Source organism: Ruditapes philippinarum, unplaced genomic scaffold (assembly GCF_026571515.1).
Source record: "Ruditapes philippinarum isolate M1 unplaced genomic scaffold, ASM2657151v2 ctg6853_1_1_1_1, whole genome shotgun sequence".
Classification (NCBI taxonomy): Eukaryota; Metazoa; Mollusca; class Bivalvia; order Venerida; family Veneridae; genus Ruditapes; species Ruditapes philippinarum.
The window spans coordinates 78,501-99,575 of NW_026859378.1; the positions used below are offsets into that span (position 1 = coordinate 78,501).

Sequence of the window (21,075 nt, forward strand, 5' to 3'; positions counted from 1 at the left end):
CATTGAGAAGTAGCTGTACTTTGTAATCAATTTTGATGGAAAACATCAACGCAAAATAGTGATTTTTGGCAATTTTGGGATGTCCCCTCGTTGCCATGGTAACATGAACTTTTAGACTGAGCATGTCGTTTCAAAGGCAATGGTCCAGTTAACATTTGTGCCAAGTATTGAAGCAGTTTTTATAGTTTTAGAGCAATTTGAACTTGTAACGGAAGACTTTTAAATAGAAATAGCCATTTTTTACAAAATGCTTATGAAGTAATGGGTTAAGTGGTGTGACTAAACATTATATTCAGAAAAATCAAGATACACTTATCTTTCATATAATTTTATGTTAAATATAGAGAAGTACAACACGACAAAATCAGAGCTTGTTTAGGTTACTTATTTTCTACCGTTTTCGGATCTATCGAACAATCATCAGTTTATGTTAAAAGTAATACTTACTACATTGGACTGATACGTCATGTGCATGAGTGCAGTACGGATACGGATTATCCCATCGGTAATTGTATTCTGTTTTACACTCAGATATATCATTCTCGTCACCGTTACACTGCAAATCCGATACTATTATTCTCCCAGACCCCACACCATAAAATGCGTGTTTTCTAGCGATGGTACTTCTGGAAAATTGAAGACCATTTCTTCTTATTAAGACGAATATATAGTCAAGATTGAAAAACAGGCTTTAATTAATGTAGTCTAAACTGATTTAATAGACATTCAAGTATTTATCATTTAAAAGATTGCATATAGAATGGTAAAAATATATATTTCTTACAATGGGTTGAAACCTTTCATTCTACAAATCACTTTTGCATCATTTTCATCGAATCCTCTGTCACATATTGTTCCATATGATCCTTTATATTCGATTTCAACACGCCCAGAATATTTGTTGGTTGCGTTTACTAGTTTGAGAGGTGTGACTGGTCCTTGAATCAAACAATACAATTTCTTTTGTTTATTTTGTAGATGTATCAGGTAAAATAGTTAGTTGGATATGTAAATAAAGTAAACACAATTTAACCAAAAAAATGCTATCAACATGTTAACACAAGAAGTTGCATCAACTTGAAACTAATAACAAATGGCTTATCATGTGTAGCATTTTGCTTAAAGGAACTCCACTGAGGTTTTTTGACTAAAAATATTTTTTTCCAGATAAGTTTACCTTTTGATGTAGGGTTAGACCACTAATCTTTGTGCAAAATTTCGGATTATTCGCGCACTTCGTTTTTCCAAAATAATTTTGCAAATTGTAAAAAAAAAACCCAAAATGAAATGCGTTTAAACGCTTTTTACTCAAATCGGGTTAAGAAAAGCATAAAAATACGATTTTCAATTTATTTCAAAGAATATTTCTTCACTATCTTTGCATATATTTCTGTTTAAAGTTCCTCAGATCATATGTGTAAGAAATTTTAATGTGATGTTTTAGGCTTTTAAACCTCAGTGATGTACCTTTAAAACTATATACATTTAACTGATGAAAATTTTTTACTTAATTGACATGTAAAATGAAACGAATTAAACTATTATTTTATAATTTAAAGATACGAACGGCAATTAACTCCCGCATCCATGTGGCCGCTAGGGCATCTGTAACTGTTTGCAGCCCAAGGATACGAACCACACTCGTCTAAATCATTTTCCGTACCATTGCACTTCATTTCATCAACCACTAAGTTGCTGTTTAAGCTTCCAAACCGTGAAGAGTTGTATAATGTTGCAGTCCTAGAAAGAAAAAGGTGATTCATTGTACGCAAATATTTCGGACATATTTTCAAGAAATATTTCTAGATATATTTTCGGTAACATAAAATCAATTTATACTTAATACTCGCTTTTACTAAAAGATGGCATTTTAATATGCTTTAAAAGCATTGAATGTTTAGTCAAAGTAGATGATATATGCGTAATTTCTTTCTGCAAATTTACAAATCGCGCATATTTTTGGTTGACTGTATACTTATCTATATTAATTCATCAACACGCACTTATCCTACCATATTTTTAATTGTGGTTAAGAAACTACCAAATCTTTTATTTAAATTGTACTTTCTGGCGTAAATTCAATTACTCAGTGTGTCATCACCTACGCTAGGGTCACTGTAACCAATTGTTCTTAATGAATGAATGCCTTTGAATGCATTTTTAAAAAAGACAAAAGAACCAAACATTCGATATCTCCCAATTTACTTACTTTTCCGATGGAAATCCTATTTGTCGACAAACAGTTTCCGCGTCAAGGCGATTAAATTTGTTATCACAAACTGTTCCCCAAATACCAATAGATTGAAACTCGACTCGTCCTTGATAATCATTTACACCATCTGATAGACGCACTCGATCATCTAATTAAGTAACATGTATTGCAAATATTAAACAAATCGTTTATAAGTCAACATCTTTAAAGGGTATAAAGTTTTATTTTATGAAATATTCTTTATAATATTTAAAGGCAGTAAAATGATATTGGTTCCGTAATCTTATGGTCGATTCGTAGCATAGTGTTCCTGTATTTCAAACATGAATATTGCACGTAAACAAAATTAAATGTTTAACAAACAAAATATTATTCTGCTATCTTAAGTTGGCTATTATCCATTTATCAATGATTTCGTGCATGTTTCATTCTAGTCTTAGGGCAATTTACTACGGTAACCGTATTTATTTCATACAATCATTTTGAAAGTATTTGTTTTGTAAAATTCAAACAGTAAGTTTTGCAGCATACATGTAGCTTTATACACTTTAATGTGTAGAAATGATAGAATTTGTTCAGTTGAGTTTGATCAGTTAGGAATATTATCTTGAAGTATGAATAGATAAATTTTGTTTGAGTGATCCATCAAATATGACATTAACAGTCAAAATTAATTAAAAGTTTATTTAAAACAAGTATACACTGTTCTACACATGGAACTCATGAATGATCGGAACCGAAAGCTGATGCTTATACATGTACAAGTTTCACCCTAAACTGCATATTTAGAAAGAACTGTTAAAAATATATATAATATAATTATCAAACGCAGTTCATTTTTAGTAATGAATATTAGTTTTTCAAAGTGTTTTCGTATAGACTCACTTTAAATTGAAACCAAATACTTAAGTACTTTATTATATTTGATAATAAATCTCATTCTAAAATAATAGCATTATAGAAAATAAAAATTGAGCGCAGCCGATCGTATAAATGACATTACATGCTTTATATAATCATATGCCCTGTGTTAAACTGGTGGCTTGCTATATAATTGATTACTTCATACACAGAAAATGTAAGAGCAGGACTCACTTCGTATTATTTGATTCTTACACTCTATTATCATTGTTTCTTTACATTATTATCTTTACTTATCACGCAGTTCCTTCTAACTTTATTTGAAATTCATTAAATACTTTGTACTTTAGATTGAATGATCAAAATATCATTTTCATATAATCTGGAATACGTACTTGAACATATAACTGTAGCTTTAAAATTTTCTCCTTGCACTGTTTCAGGACAACCGTAACCCTTGCTGTACCATGTTGACGATGTACACTCGGACACATCAGACTCTGTACCATCGCATTGCAAGTTATAAATTGTTGCATCGTCAGTTGTATCAATTGGAATGCCAGGATAACTTTAGATATTTGAATTAAATGCATATAGGTATTTTATTTCAAGAAAATTTGTGCGAGTATTTCACAATCAGAAAGGCCCAGGCCCTTCAAAATTAAAGGAAAACGAATCAACCGCCTTCACAACACGACATTTTTCGAGAATGTCAGCTCATTCTTAACTTTAAACATGCCAATAACAAATGCCAATAACAAAAAATGTCTTATGAATACTAGTCATTTCTTGCAAATGATTCAAAATTATAACTATTCTTACTTGATAAAAGTTAGGATACTTTCAAAGATCTATTATCATTTTAATCTTTGAAGTACACTAACGGTGATTTTTCGTATATGCTATCTTTTATAATTAAGCATTATCTATTTCAGAAAGCATGAAAGTATTTTCTATTTTGATGTCATTTAAAGCTTATTTCATTTTTAAGCTCTGGAAGCTATCTTATACATGAAACAGCAACAATTTGCGCAATTTCTGTAAAAGGCCACGTGATAATAATTTCTGTACAGTTTTATCAAACCTGTACTGTACAGTTTTGTGAAATAAAGTTTCATTTAAAGCTTATTTCAATTTTAGAACTTGTGTCAATCTTGTTAATCAAATTGGAATTATTTAAGCAATTTCGTTACGGGCTATCTCATAATAATTCTTATTTTTAAGTTCTTATCCGAATCTACTAAGTTTTTATGGAGATGTCGTTTAAAAGTGTTTTTTTTTTCATCTCTAGCGACTATTCTGTTTAACAAGCCGATACCACATGAGCAAATTTCCAAAGGAAATCTAGTAAAAATGTCAAGGCCGGACACCGGACACAGGGGTACGCAATTTAGATCAAATTGAGCACGTTGTGCTCTGGTTAATTGAAAACATACACAAACATCATACGTCTGAGAAGATGAGAATTTTATTTTGACGCCAAACGTGTGTGGAATTTTCCAAGTCTAAAACAATGATATAATATATTATATTTTAATTCTAAAGTTAAAATGGTGGCACAATACAGGTTATTTGCATTTGTGTTGTACATTTTGCAACATATATATGTAAACTAGAATATATTCTGAGAAAGAAAAGTGTCACAGATTACAAAAAGTATGCAACAATTATTAATTTACCGTTTCTTTTCTTTTAGGCTAATTTCAATGATAAACACAGAGACTTACAATTCGTTCTTCTGTCTATCATTTAGAATACTAATGAAAGTAAAAATCATTCAATAGCTTACCCAATTTTAAAACCTAACATATTGCAAAGAACGCTAGCATCCTTTATATCAAAATTATTGTAACCAATTGGTCCCCAAATGTTTTGATAATTTATCTCAACTATACCAGAATCATGTGAACCAGTTAACCGAATAGGTGTCTTTGGGCCTGAAATAAAAAAACACATTTAATAAAAACAGATAAATATGTGCAATATAAGCGCAAAATCATATCCACATACGTGGTATATTTAATTAAAGCAAACGATAAAATTTTCTTGATCAAAATTGTCTACTATACAATATACGAGGTAACTATATTCTTAAACGATAAATTTCAATACCCATGGAGGTAAGATTTATTAATATTACACATATCAAAATGAGACTGGTATGACTTGTACTTATTTGTGTATTTTAACAGCTACTGTAGGTATGGAAACAAATGAAAGAGATCTTCATCAAGGTAGTTTCAAACCACGTCGGTAAATCATTTAATCTATTGAAATAAATTAGTGACAAATTTACATGTGAAATAAAACTACGTACGACAGTTCACACCGACAACTGTGTTTGAATTATTGCAATTCGACCGTGTAGTTTCATTCCAAGGAAGAGAATTGCATTCCTGCAAATCATCCTCGTGTCCGACACATTTCAGTTCATTTATAGGATAGTGCGAGTAGGTATAACCAAACTTATTTCCATAATAAATGGTGGCATTCCTTAAATGAATGAATGTGATAAAAATTTCTCTGATGAATAGCTTTTGTTCAAAATAACATTGCTTAAACTTAATATATCCTCAGACATAGAAATGAATTATCTACAGGCAAACAAAAACAACAAACGAATGAAAATTTTTTTTTTCGGACAGAACATTTAAAACACTCTGCACATACCTTGTGTTTTAAATTCCTACTTTCGTTTTTTTTTCAAAACTAAAAGGGTACAGAATAGAATTTAATAATAGCCAACTCACTGATATGTTTCAGATCCAATTTTCCTACAAATAACGTCTGCTTCATTTTGTGTAAAGTTATCTCCACATATACTTCGGGAAGTTTGTTGATAGTTGACATACACATACCCAATGTTCTCGTTTGAACCGGATTGTAGAGACACCGGTGTGTCTTGAAAAGAAAAGACTGAATGTAAGCAGAATTTATGGATGTTTTGATTTAACCATGTATCAGTAATACTGATTATAGTCATTGGTTTCTTATCACTCGTGTAAATTTAAAAAAAAAGTGAGAGAAGGTCTTGTAAGTGTAAACAATAAAAATATTTGTTTGCTTGCCTTGCTCCTTGCTTGATTGCTATATGCAAATATTCAAACGAAAAAAGAAAACAATTAAGTCATAAGTTTAATAACGTATGTGTTAATACAAAATAAAAGTAACAACAGCAACAATCACTCACTACATTCGATTTCTAAAGGCATGTTATTATAACAGTTCAATCCATTCTTCCATTCACTAGCAGGACATTCCGTTATATCATCCTCTGTTCCAACACAATTTAGATTTTGAATAGTGTACTCACGTTGAGTTGAATCATTGCTAAATGCCCGTCCGGAATGAACGATAGCACCACTTATTGAAAATAAAAGATTACTAGTTTATTCAAAGTTTGTTTTGAACAACGATTATAGAACACGAACGGAACATATGTTTTAGTTAAGACTTTTATATAGTGATAATGATGAAACATTTAGCAATGATTATTGTGTGACTTTTATTTATTTTAAGGACGTGATCGAAAATAAAAAAAAAATGGAAAATGAAATGTTTCAATAAGAAATGGAACACAATGAATAGAGTGAATAAGTGCACAGCGTTAAAATCCTAAGCATAGAAGAGAAGAACATTGTGAATCGTACAGATGTTTTATTTAACCAACGAATGCTAATGTGAACCACCAATACAACAACAATTAATACAAAAAACAGAAAAAGGATGTTCTTTTTGTCTGTTGCGCGTCTTTGATTGTATATTTGAGTATCAAATTAGGCATGTATAAATAATTGAATTTTGAAAGGATAGGTTAAATGTGGTAAACATAAGTTATATATAATAGCCAGGGACTTTCATTTCCCCGTTCTTATCCAATTTCACTTACGCATAATTGAAGCCTAATATTTTGCATATGACCTTCACTGTTTGACTAAACCCTGAGTCGCATATGCTTCCCCATTTCCCTTTATAAAGTACTTCAACTCGTCCTTTAAATTTTGTTGGGCCATTCTCTAATCTTACTTTTGATCCTGCAAAGACATTTCAAAATAAACCGATTTGTATTTGAGTTTAATATTTTATTGTACTTCATTTGGCTACTTCAGTTGTTTACAATTAAATCTCCCTTAGTTTATAAATCTCACTTACGGTATAGTTTACATAATATTATAATAAGTCAAAACAGCGTCTTAAAATAAGAATGAGCGACGAAAAATATAACGTTGAGTTTAATCTCGAATTAAACGTTTTATTTGAAGCAACATTTATGTTCCGATATGAGGACTGTTCTAAAATAATTGCAATACATGTCCTTTTGCATTTCCATACTTAACATATAAATACATTCTATGGATACTCACTTTGTTATACATCATACTGTTACAAGTAAAACCACAAGAAAGATATCTGACTTAAAACTTTGTCGCTATATATCAATTTATAATGAAAAACAGGAGTGTGTGTTTTAATTGTTTTCTCGTTTGGGGCACAAGCTTTTTATTACTTGGGGACCATACGCCGCTTTTCATGGAATGGCACGGAAGTGTCACATTGAAGGTTCCATGATAACCGCCGTATGAACACATCTGCGGATGTTTCTAAATTCAAAATTTTACTATTTCATGTTTAAATGTTGAATTCTGCTTAAGCCGGTGCTAGGGGGCGTGGACGGTAACTTGCACTTTCCAGTACCGTCCATGAACAGGCTCAATCAAACTGAGCCTGCAACATTTTCAATCTTGCCGTGTTGGGCTTTCTTTAGGGATTCTGTATTTATCTATTTTAAAATTACTTACTGCAATCAACGACGACAACACCGCTGTTTGAACAATTTGTCTTTATCCATTGATTTTTACATTCTGAAATGTCTACCTCACTTCCGTTGCATTGAATATTACCACTTACAAAAGGCCCTTGGCTAAGTGCTTCACCAATTGTAGTCGTGTTTCTGTTTTAAAAATAGAAAAATGTTATGCTTTTATGCACTGAAAATAAGGTTACATCTTTGAAAAAAATAAAAAAATAAATACAGGTACAGTCGATTGTCTTATAATTTCAATCAATAATAAAGTTTATATTCAAATTAAACAAAAGAAAAACAATAAAAGGGGGAAAAATCCTAAGATACGTATTTAAATATTTGTTAGAAACACAGTCCTTTGACAAGTGACTATATAGGCCGAAGTTATACAAAATGTTATTGGCCGATGATGCTTTTGATTTATATTGCTTTCAAGTAGTGCTAAATCTATCTCTTTCATAATGTTTTGAATGTCCCTTTAGATTGCGTTTGGTATAGACTGCGATCAAAACTTACTCAACATGTTTATGACCAAGCATTCGGCACACAACGTGTGCATTTTCTAGATCAAATCCTTGACTACAAACTGGAACCCAAGAGTCATTTTCCATTATCTCAAGCTGCCCATATTGATAATCTATTCCGTTTGTGAGCCGAACAGGTGTCTCTGTACAACAAAAGATCTCATTACATAATTAATACATTATGTTAGATCTACAGATATAAGCTAGTTACTTTCAAAGAGATGAAAAGTTTCTAAACAACAGAAAGTCCAAATGTAATAATTAAGAAACGGTACGGTTAGAGACGATAGCTGGGTTGGTTGTCGTTTTCCATCAAAGTTACATGTTTTCTTTTCTTGGTGAATTCCGACCAGATTATGACAGATAATTTACGCATACGCATGTAGAATTTAACTTTTTGACAATGACAAAAGACCGGTAGGTCCATTTCAACTTCATGAATTCCAGATTTCATCTTCATGAATTCACAATTTTTACTTCTTGAATTCCCGTTTTCAACATTCACGAATTGACGATTTCAATTTCATTAATACACAAAATCAATTTCACGACCTCACGATATCAACTTCACGAATTAAAATAATTCAAAATTTCATCCACGAGTTCAGGATTTCAACTTCATGAATTAATGATCTTGACTTCATAATTCAACTTTATGAAGTCACGATTTCAACATGAAATCAGGAAATCATAAAAGTGACATGTTCACATCGGTCTTTCGTACAACTGTATTTAAAGATGTATTACTCTGCCCTTATTTAAAAAAAAAAAATAGAGACTTACCAATGTAACCATTTGTCATATTTTATAAGCCCTTGTACTTTTCCCAAATATGGTTTTAAAAAAATTGAGACTTAATGTTACCTGACATATTTTATTTAAAAAGGTATTTGGCAGGTTGCATTGCCCTATACAGACCGTTGATTCTAGCGGGGTTAATTGCAAACCGTCGTTTATATACGACAAACAAACATGTGAAGAATGTTTTTGACGAGGTTTCAATACAGCAAACTTTCTTTATATAAGAAAATAAAAATAAATTGATAAACAAAAAGCAGTCTTATATATTTAACTTAAGACATCACGTTCACATGAATCGAAATCATAAAACAACAGACCGATTTTGCAAAACGTGCGTTATATACGACAAAATATTAAATGATTTGTCGAGTTTGTTACAAATAAAACATAGCAAAATAAATTATTTGAAAGAAAGAAAATGGACTTACGACAATTTACAACAGAATATAAATCATAGCAAGAAGAACTTTCAGAATTCCACACACTGTCTTTGCAATCATATATATCTGTTTCATTTCCGTTACAACTCAAAGTCATAAGCGTACCGTAGACGCATGCGCTTGAAGTCCTAAGCTCCTTGTTTGTCTGAACTCGGCTATATCTAAGTTTTGCAAAATAAATTATATTAATTGACTAAAACCAAGTATACTCATAATCGCGCACAGACATTCAGTTATAATATGAATTATAATATGAAAATTTTAATTCTAACATCATTCATATTGCCAGTATGCTTTATGTATGGTTACATGTATATCATATGGTTAAACTTTTGTTTCGTAAATGATCTTCTAGAACATGTAGAAGCCACATATTTGTTAGTTTTTTAATAACTTTTGAGACATTCAGTGTCCATATCACTATTGTATTTAGTAAGAAATTTGAAGTACTTAGAAAAAAGATTAATTTAAATTGAAAATTGTATAAACCTTGTAAAATTATATCCTAAAATTTTGCAAACAACATCTGCTGACAAGTTGTTACTTATTTCATAAATAACTTCTGGTCGTCCGTCTAAATCAAATGAAACGCTCCCCATGTAATCTGTTCTGCCTTTTATCAATTCTATTTGAGTTTCTATAAAGAGATTACATACGTTAACCATAAAATGTTATGTTATAATATAAGTAATTTAAGCTAATAAGTTTCATTGATATTATATGCAAATAAATGGTTGGAGAAATGTTAACTCAAGCTATTAGTAGGTAAGACCTTTATAGCGAGACCCAAGCCACCGAAAGTTAAAGGCTGCAAACAAAATCAAGAATCAAACCAGACAGAACTTCTATGTACCTCACTAACTACCCAATTCTGACTAAATCATGAGTATTGGATGATATAAAATCATGAGTATTGGATGATATAAAATCATGAGTATATTGGATGATATAACTTTAATTTTGTAGCTATTTTGCTATCTTCTGACAGGGACAAAATAATTTAAATTCAAGATTTCTTTTAATGAGAATATAAGTATGATAGTATTAGGTTATTATACATTGTTGTGTACAATATTGAAATCTATCAGACGAGAACAAATGTGTCAAACATATTTTGAAAGAAGCATTAGATGAGTCTGATATACTGTATTCCTAGAAATGTTCGCGGATACAATATTTCGCGTTTTTCACATCGTCGGCATTTTCGCGGAGATAAACTTTCGCGGATTTGTAGTAACAGATAATCTCGCGAATATTTAGTCGCTACGGCATAAATTAAAGCTTTATTAGGCTACGGTATAAACCTACATGTATTTGATGTCCAAAACATATAATATTAATATAAAAATATTCCCGGTCTTCACCCCTGTATATACGTATGCAGTATAGCTTATTTTCCATTTATGAATGTCACATTAATAATTCAGCAATTCGAGCAATTCAGGATTGACCTTAAAATCTATATATTAAGTGTATTACTTAAAGGTAGCAGTAAAACATCCCCTTTTTTGTTGTTTTTTTATTATTTTGTTGTTGTTGTTGTTGTGTTTTTTTCGGTCCAGACTAACGGTTATGTTGTGCTACTTTAACAATATTGGACTGTACATCGCTTTCATTATAACAACATAACAGCTGTTTATCAATGTAGCACTAGATCGCTATTGTACTTTAAACAAAGGATTACACCTACTCCAAGCAAATAAAATCCAAGTTATTCAATATACGCAAACTGTAAATGTTTTTGTTTACGCCGTGACAAGCAAATAACGTGAATAAGCATGATGAAAAGTAGTAATTAAAACAAACATGTTACGTGCATGATAGGTATATTGAAATGAAAATATATGGATTGCAAGCTTAAAAATGAGGTGGTTTAGTAAGGAGATGAACTTTGCATAATTGTTTACACATTTCTTTAGCACTTGTGTTTCTATGTTATTGTGTAAGTAGATTATAATAAATATCTGAACGTTTATGTTTTTATTTGGTTGAAGCTAGAAATGTTCGCGAATTTGTTATCAGTGACATATTCGCGGCTATAAATAGCGTAATCATGCCTACCGCGGAAAGCGCTTACTTAAAACGCGCGAAATCTTTTCTAGGAATACAGTAGGTTTGCAGCTGTGTACGAGTCCAGTTGAATCAATGTATTGTTCTCAACAATGTATGAAAACTTCGTGCTTCGCACCCAGTCGTATACGTCTTTGAAAAAGACCGCCGCATGATTTACTGTGGAATTACACGTCGATTTATTTTGCGAGTTGTCAATAAAAACACATAAAAACTTTCACCTACATCAGCTTTACAATTCGGGACCCATTTTATTTTTTCTGCTTTGTTTAAAAACAATTTTAGTTACATTTTCTTCAAATGTATATGCAATGTTTTCTTATCTTCGTATACAAATAATGAACTGTACAACTATCTGCTGTCATGTAATGAGGGTAGTTTACTGAGAAGTAATATCGTTGAACCAGCCTAAAATTAAATTATGCACTACCTAAAGGGGGACTGTTTTGTATTGGACAAAACGCATCGGTGTGAAAGTTGTTGCATTAATTTGTCATAGAATATCTATTTTTTTCAATATATCAATTGTTTTTATCTAGAAACTAGCAAACAAGTTTGTTAGAAGAAATGTGTCAAATTCCTGGTACAACTATTTACTTTAGCATACTCTTCTGTTACAATGTACAATATAAAAACGAGTTATATTATTGATATAATGGAATGTCCGTTATGCACACGCTTCAGCTATAATGGGCGTAAAGGTAATATTTAACACAGCTGACTATTCCAATCCAATTTACGCGTGCATAAAACCCCGGTTGTTTCACATATGAGAATTTGACAGAATTGTGTTCCTTCAAGTATAATAAGGAATTGATATGATTTTTTGACCCTTTAAAAAATGAAATTAGGCTAAATTGAGTATGATAGTCATTTGATATATATATATATCAGACGCATTTTGGACTTTGAAAATTAGAACAAGTCTAAAAAGGGTACGATATGCGTTTGATAAAGATAGTTTGGACTCTTAAATTGAAACGAAACGAGGCTTTATGATTGGATCCGATACCGATTTCTATTAAACATCACGTGGTCCAAAAGCTGTAAGTTAAGGTGTGAAATATTTTAAATGTGTGAAATATCCACTTTCTACATTAACATAGTATTTGTATAAGTTTTACCACATGATATCCCCAAACGACTTGATGCTGAACATTGCTCGGGTTGTATACTACACATAGATATGTCTTTTTCGTTTCCCGTGCAACTTATGTTACCACTTGACGAGGAATTGCCATTAATGTTGAATACCTTCATTGTTCTTTAAAAAAAATTGAAAGTGTGATACGAATTGATAAAAAGTTTGCAAATATGAAAGTAGTAATGAAATATTAAAAAAAAATAAACAGTTAATTATAACTAGAACATTTTGTAATCGAATATCTCGTATAAGCTTAAAATAAAATGCATACTGATAAGTTGATAAAATAAATCTTCCCTTATCAGATTATTGTTTAAATGAATAGAACGTGTTTCCTCGCGTGAATTCAGCAATAACGTTACATGCGTTTGCCTGTTTAGTCAAATGTATAAAATCAACCGTTCCTACCATTTTCTCTTATTATGTACGTATGAACAGCATTTGCAGACAGTTCTTATAATATATTAAAGGCCTTCACATAAATTAAGGAAAATTATCATTTTCATTGCATCTCTTGAAAATGATTTTTATATCACGTAATACCTTGTACTTAATCCCATCATCCTGCATATGACTTTACTTATCTTCAAAGATGATGAATTGTCAACGTGACAGACGTCAATCCATTTCTCTTGAAACAGCAATTCCATGCGTCCTGATCGCCAGTTATTTCCACCAACAAGTCGAATAGGAGTATCTTAACGAAAAAATGACAGTTATAAACAACAAAACGATGTCGGACGTATTCCGCTGGCTGTTTTTGATATACGTGTCTACAATTTTCTGATATTGCATTTTTAGTAGGTTTTCTCACATACTACTGTATGTCAATTATATAAATTTATATTTTTCTACCATTTTAGAAGATAAAAATGATTATATAACAAACTTACTACAACTGATAGAAGCTGTGTTAATGTTGGAACAGTTTGTTCCAAACTCCCATGGGGACGAGTTGCATTGTTGCAAGTCCTTTTCGTCGCCGTTACATTGTAGATTTTGAATAAGATTTTTTGGTAAACTTCCATTGTGAAATTCGTTGCTAACTGGAGAGTATTTTCTGTTTAAAGTTGAACATGTATCATTAGATTAGTATATTGAATATCAGATTGATTTTTGTCACTTTCATGACACATTTACATAACAGAAGAAACAAAACTGGTTTTTTTACAAAGCTTGAAAAACAACTTATTATGAACACATACAGAGATATTCATTAAAATTTGTTGAACCTTCAAACAAATCTTAATCTTAATCTTAATAAATAGTTTTTTAATAAAACGTGAACTTTTCGAAATGATGGTTGTGTTTAAGGTTTGAAAAAACTTCTTACTTTGTGTAGTTATAACCCAACATGGAACATATCACAGGTATGTTATTTTTAGCAAAATTATCTTTGCATATCGTGCCGAAGGATCCTTTGTGTTGTACTTCTACACGGCCCATAGCTTTAGTGCGGCCACCTTGAAGTCTAACTGTTGTTACTGTCAAATTAAAAATCATCAACAGTTAAGCTTCATACATTCCAAATTAAAATATTATGATTTAATTTCCGAATCAGGAGTCACAAGTGATAATTTAAAAATATATTCCTCTTCTGTATTAATAATGTCTTCTTGACATGTTCCGAAGGATCATCCCTTTTCCAGAGTTTAATATTATATATATCACATCCCAGTGAGATTGAAACCTTGGGAAATGTGAACGTACGGAAACGTGAAATGACTTTCTCACTAACCGAATAGAAAAATGTAACTAAAATAGCGGTGTTTAAAATTTTTATCTCACATGGGCTTATCTCACACTCCACGTGCAACACTTCTTTACGTGTTCCTACACAAACGCGATATACTATCCAATTTTGACAAAAATGAAACGTCACGAGGTCCACATCAAATATATAACAGCTAATCTATTCAATTGTTCACGGAATCGAAATAAATTGATGAACTTTGACACTTAAATGAGTCCTACTATATCCAGATCCGACTTTTCCTTATCGATATGTTACCAAAAATAGCACACTTTAGAATATAGCGAAATTCTTGTAACATCGGATATTATGACACTTTGCCCAGAAAACATTCATGTTTTCTGCAATAATAACGATGCTTCTTGATGACGAATCTCATTTTAATGTATTTTAATTGAATATTTGGCCAAAATAACTGAATAAGTAGAAAAATCTTTGCAAACGGTAAAACGCTTTTTGACAACCATTGAAGTATGGACTTAGTTCCTTATAAACACTTATATTATGACATTTTCCGACTTAAATATTCATTTGATATATTTAATCATGATAACCTTGCTTTTTGATGAAGACTCTCATTTGAATATATGTTTATTGAAATTTCACACACAAAACGTGAAATGACTATGTGACATAACGGATAACGAAATGTCAGCCGGCTGAACGTGAAATAACTATGTGACCGTACGGATTGTTATCCTCTGACATACGACTTCATATTAAATAAGCAGCAAAAGGTATTATAAAAAAGAGCGGTTTCTGACTTTGACTGAACAGTGTCTTACTTACAGCAGTTGATGCCAACAGATTGGTAGGAACTTGCACAGTTTCCATTGCCCGTGTCCCAATAGTCTGACGGGCAAACGGAGATATCTGTTTCGTTTCCACTGCATTTCATGTTCGAAATCATGACGTTATCATATGAACTGTAGTACGAATGAGTTATGTCACTGTAAAATAATTACATAAAGTTATTGTTGAAATTTTATTTATTACAACAAGATCACACTATATGATTAAACATTAATTTGGTATGTTTAATGAACCACCTAAGGAATAAATGTATGTAAATGTGTTTATTCAAGCATATTTAAGCAAAAACATCCAAAATTATCAGGCCCTCATAGTAATTAAAATAGGTAATGTAGAAAAAAGGTTTAAATTTATTCAAAAGGAATGAAACATGCATAAAAGACAAATACTTACGTAGAGTTATAAATTATCTTGATGAAATATATTAAATATACAATTTATATCAAAGCAGTATCCCTTATTCTTTTATCAACCTCAATCTATGTTAAAGATCCTGTTTGTTTTTTAATTGAGCCTGTATACACACTTATATATAATTTTGCTAGTTCAACAATTTTCAAACACCGAATAATATGTAAAATATGTACTGCAAATATTTGTACATATTAAATTTTATCATTAAATTATATGCATTCATTTCTTATTGGAAAATTTGACTTAGAATTTATAGAAAGCAAATTTCTAATTACCTCCCTTTATTTACATGAAATATCAAATTCCGTTATATCTTTATGAATAATGCTTTTTGGAACTTACAATATTGATAAATCTCAATTTGAGCATCGTATTTTTATATTAAACTATAAAAAAAATGTGTTACAGGATCATAAATATGAACACTTTACTATATTCATTTTAAAATACACGAAGAAATATTTAATAATATTCTTCCATTTTTTTCACACTCCGTCATTCGAAGCAAATCGCACGAACAGCAAAATTGCGTTTGCCTGTGTGAGTAAAGAAATGTTACTGAAATTTTCTTATGATCATAGCTGAATTATATACCTTGTAAAATTGTATCCAAGAGATAAGCATAATATCTGGACATTTTCTTTAAAAAACGGTGACGCACATATAGTTCCCCATTTGTTGTTATGAAACACCTGTACTCGACCAGAATACCTGGTCTTACCGTCTACTAAACGAATTAATGTGTCTGAAACAATGAAATGTATCAACTAAAATGTTATATATTTCTAATATTTATTAACTAGTCGCAATTGAGATATCAAAGTGAACAAAAAATTTTACAGTCAAATAAAAATACGTTGAGAACAGGGACACACATAATAAAACAAAAACAATACTTTTTCAACTAAGAGACATGTTTAAAAATTGTTGATTTATATATATAAAAATAACAAACATGTATATTACAGTACAACATATTTAATCTTTTGACTTTGCAATAACTCACAGCTGCTCCATAGACAATCAATATTTCTATCGTCGTTTAACAGCCTTTTTAACAATATTCGTCATTATTTATATGACAAACATATCCCAACCTCTTACCTAAGATATTTTTTAAACAACAAAAAAATAATTACGAGGAATTTTGCAGTCAACTGTTGCAGCAAGATCACTACTACAAGACGTGTTTTTCCATGGCGAAGTGTTACATGATGCCAAATCAGATTCACTACCATTACATGTAATTTGATTGATCAAGAAATCCCTTGCATCTTTTCTAAACGAGGACCCTTCAAGAACAGATGCATTCCTGAAAATATGATAACATTTGTCGATAATACTGAAACGGGTATTCTAGTAAATCTTACTTTGAAATGGAAATGGATATTTTATTGATGAATTTATTTGATTGAATTTAGACTAAACAGGAATAGTATATTGATGCTAAGTTAGCAATGCAACAGTTTATATATTGTACACTACAGAAAGTAATAATTTGTCCAAACTAAAAAAGAGGAACAATATAAACATTTAGAATGATAACAATTTGGCTTTGAAATCTAATTGAGCATGATATACAGTGGTGACTTTTACAAACCGTTTATATTAACTGTTGCATATGTAACCACAATAGAATGGTATACTATTTATATCGCTTTAAAAACAGAAAAGAACACACCAATATCTAAACCCGGCCATTCGACATACAACATCAGCAACATTCTCATCGATGTTATCACTACACATTGTCCACCATTTTTGTTTGTGATAAATCTCAACTATACCCGAGCGTTCACTCGTTCCATTCACGAGACGGACTGTGCTATCTTAATAAAAAAGATGACAACAATTATAGATATTTTTATCTCTATTTTGTCGTAAATTTGGTGTATTTGACCCGATACCATATCAATTGTCAATATCAAAACGCCCCCACCCCCCCAAAAAAAAAAAAAAAAAAAAAAAAAAAAACACGACATAATTGTAAGGTTAGATTGAGCGTGTTCATGGTCAGTAGTGGTAAACGTTAGATACCGTCAACGCCCCACCCCTTCACTAAACTTAAGCAGAAAAAAATACTTTGGCGATTAAATTATTTTTGTATATGTTTAAGACAATTAAAATAAAATTTCCGATATTTAACACAAAAGCTCATAAAATGCAGTCTACCTAGATATAATGAAAGTATCTATAAACATGTTGTTACGAATTAACGATCAAACAATTTAAATTAGCTTTCTAATATATATAATTGAAATAATTAAGTACGTAAAATAATTCACAATACGTTTTCAATTGATTTTACACTCTCAGGGTGCCCATGTATGTATGTTGGAACCATAACAAATATAAAAGACAATTCCTTTTGAGTAAAAAATACTTACTACATGCTATGCCGACATTTATTCCACTTCTACAATGACCAGACGTCCAGCGTTCTGATCTACAGTCCGAAATATCCCTTTCATGACCTTTACATTGTACGTTTGTGACCAGTGTAGAAATATTCCCTTGCAAAAACTCATCGTTTTGAAGTAGATACGATCTAAATAAGTAAGTACTCTATTAAAATGTTATTTAAATATAAAGATGTGTTTAAGTTATTTGGGTTTTTTTAATTCCAAGCAACAAGTCCCATCGAGAAGAACAAATAATAAATATAATTATTAATAAATAAAATAATAAAAAGAATAACAATTATTTATTATTTATATGATATATTTTCTTCGTGTCGCATAAGGATACCTTAAAGATTTTATATCGCATAAGGATACCTTTAAGATTTTATATTGAACTATTTTAAACTAATTAAACACTCATACAACAAACTGGATTACTTTTGTGTATATCCAAGCATATTGCAGACAACATCCGAATCTTTAATGTCAAATCCATCAGCACAAACGCCTCCCCATGTACCATTATATAAAATCTCAACTCTTCCTGCTTTCACAGATGGTCCATCTACCAAACGCACATTCGTTTCAGGCTCTACAAAAACGTAGGTAATTCAAGTATTAGTACAAAAACTTAATCTGATACTGTAAAACTGGCCAAAAACCATTTAAACACATTGTTTGTACATGTTTACATAAATATCTTGAAAAGGAGAAATCAATGAAATGAATATTAAAAATAAGAAAAGAGTAGATTCGATTTTATTGAGTCTGTTCATGGGTGATATTGAAAGGTGCTACATCTCTGAATCCCCTACCACCGGCTTATTTTGCATACAGTCTTTTAAAACTACAAACCTAAAAGTATTGAATAAATGATTAAGAAAAACCAAAAATAAAACAACACTGAGATGGAAAAAATATATATCTAGTATATAAAATCCGCCTTTCTTACCGCAATTGATTCCAACATAGTTTGGATAGTTACAAGATGTTTCCAACCATCGTTTATCTGACACACAATCGGTTATGTCTTGCTCAGACCCGCTGCAGTTCATTTCAGATATTGCTTCACCCCGTATTACATAGTCATAAATATTGGTTGCATCTTGGAAACTTGGATTCCTGTTGTATTGTATATAAAAGAAACAGAATTAAAATGAAAAATAAATTAAATCAGCATAAAGGATCCCTTTGAAAACATTTTTGCATAAGTCTTATACATTTCTAACCAATAAGTGTCGACAGGAGAGATATTGTGAAGGCATGTCAAACCGGATTTTCTAGTGTTTGCGCCGTTGCTCAAAATGTCTTACTATACCTATATGTATGGATAGCCGCGGGAAGTGAGATAATATCATTCAACGAATTTATTAATGAGTTTCGTGCTTAAGGTTGTTCGTTTATAAAAGTTCATAACGCTAAACCAGATGCTCGCACAAAATTGTTTTAATTCAACACGTTTAATATATGTAGTACTGAAAAATAGCCAATACCGTTAGCTAATGCCGATTTTATTAAGATTCTAATCAGACAAAATAAGGGAGATCATAAACACTATTTCTCAAGCGGGGATTATTTCCACTGACGAATATCATATTTGGTTGTTATTTCACACCTTTCTGACGAAAAGATAATACTGACAAAATCTATTCCAGTAATCAGATTTTTTTTCTTTTAGTTTTTGAATGACTTGCCTAACAATTTAAATAATAGACGATTGCATAGAGTGAACATCGATATTCCCATGTGGGCTCGTTTTGGTTTATATTATTTCACACATTGCATGCCCTCCTTGGGTGTGTCGGGAGCCTGCGTCCTGTGAACGTTGCCTTTACCTTGTTGGTCTTTATTCTTGTTTTTTTCGAATTTAACCATTACCAATATTAGTTAATATAATTTATTTATATTTATATAAGAAGAGTCTTAGGCAATATTCATTAACAGCATAGTTGCGTCATCCTAAATATGAAATTTTTTCATAAAGACACCAGAATGACGACATTTTTAAACTGACATGAGTTGGGGATGAGGATTGATTTATTGAGAACACCGATGCAAACACACTGTTATCAAAGCTGACACGTAAGTTTAAATAAGAAAATGTTGAAAAATAATAATATTATTATATAATAAGCTATTTATGATGCTTAAAATGAAGAATTTCTTAATATTTCTTTTGTTTAATGGATTAGCGACAGTAGGATGCGGAAACAAACTGCAAATACGAATTCGGCAGCGGAGATAATATCCGCTTGAAAAATAAATAGTATGATATTTGACCTTCCAGTGTGAAATTGAGCCTGCATAGCGGTTGCATGAGTTTTGCAATGTCATTTTTGTTGTGAAAACTTGAGCTGGGTCTGAAGAAAATCCTTAAAGTGGAATAAGATTGATAAAACGGACGATTTTTTTCTTTTAGAAATTTGACTTTCAAGGGTGACCATAACCTTATGTTTTAACTATGGCAGCATAGGTTTTGCAAATTGCCTTGTTGAGAACATTTGAGCCTTATTTAAAGAAAATACTTCAAGGGGTATGAAATTAATACAGTTGACACGAAATTGTTTGATATTTGACATTGTACTTTCAAGGTTAAAATTGCACTCAAGACCTTGACCGGACAAATCTGTTTCATTTTTTCTTGACAGTGCCTTGTTCAGATAAACATTTTAGTCTAGTTTGAAGAAAGTACTTCAAGGGATAAATAATTTTTATAAATCGGGCACGAAATTGTCTAATATTTGACCTTCAAAGGACTGATACAGTGGAAACGAAATGGTATGATATTTGGCCTTTTACATTCAAGGGTAACTCCGTTTAGCCATTACAGTTTTAGC

The 21,075-nt window shown here is 31.0% G+C and overlaps 1 protein-coding gene across 1 annotated transcript in view; it reads right to left on the bottom strand.

Moving 5' to 3' along the window:
- Positions 1-21,075, bottom strand: part of LOC132756310 (uncharacterized) — a 50,369-nt gene that overhangs the window by 21,591 nt on the left and 7,703 nt on the right. The window contains exons 11-35 of the mRNA XM_060747346.1: positions 19,191-19,360; positions 18,677-18,830; positions 18,224-18,384; positions 17,518-17,665; positions 16,976-17,148; positions 16,431-16,581; positions 15,399-15,559; positions 14,190-14,340; positions 13,750-13,916; positions 13,400-13,553; positions 12,837-12,976; positions 10,132-10,279; positions 9,631-9,803; positions 8,394-8,544; positions 7,873-8,024; positions 6,963-7,107; positions 6,264-6,436; positions 5,824-5,974; positions 5,391-5,566; positions 4,863-5,010; positions 3,469-3,641; positions 2,210-2,360; positions 1,568-1,740; positions 785-938; positions 448-626 (exon numbers count right to left, since the gene is read on the bottom strand). Of these exons, the coding sequence (XP_060603329.1) occupies positions 448-626; positions 785-938; positions 1,568-1,740; positions 2,210-2,360; positions 3,469-3,641; positions 4,863-5,010; positions 5,391-5,566; positions 5,824-5,974; positions 6,264-6,436; positions 6,963-7,107; positions 7,873-8,024; positions 8,394-8,544; positions 9,631-9,803; positions 10,132-10,279; positions 12,837-12,976; positions 13,400-13,553; positions 13,750-13,916; positions 14,190-14,340; positions 15,399-15,559; positions 16,431-16,581; positions 16,976-17,148; positions 17,518-17,665; positions 18,224-18,384; positions 18,677-18,830; positions 19,191-19,360 (3,977 nt within the window). The remainder of the gene's footprint in view (positions 1-447; positions 627-784; positions 939-1,567; positions 1,741-2,209; positions 2,361-3,468; positions 3,642-4,862; positions 5,011-5,390; positions 5,567-5,823; positions 5,975-6,263; positions 6,437-6,962; positions 7,108-7,872; positions 8,025-8,393; positions 8,545-9,630; positions 9,804-10,131; positions 10,280-12,836; positions 12,977-13,399; positions 13,554-13,749; positions 13,917-14,189; positions 14,341-15,398; positions 15,560-16,430; positions 16,582-16,975; positions 17,149-17,517; positions 17,666-18,223; positions 18,385-18,676; positions 18,831-19,190; positions 19,361-21,075) is intronic.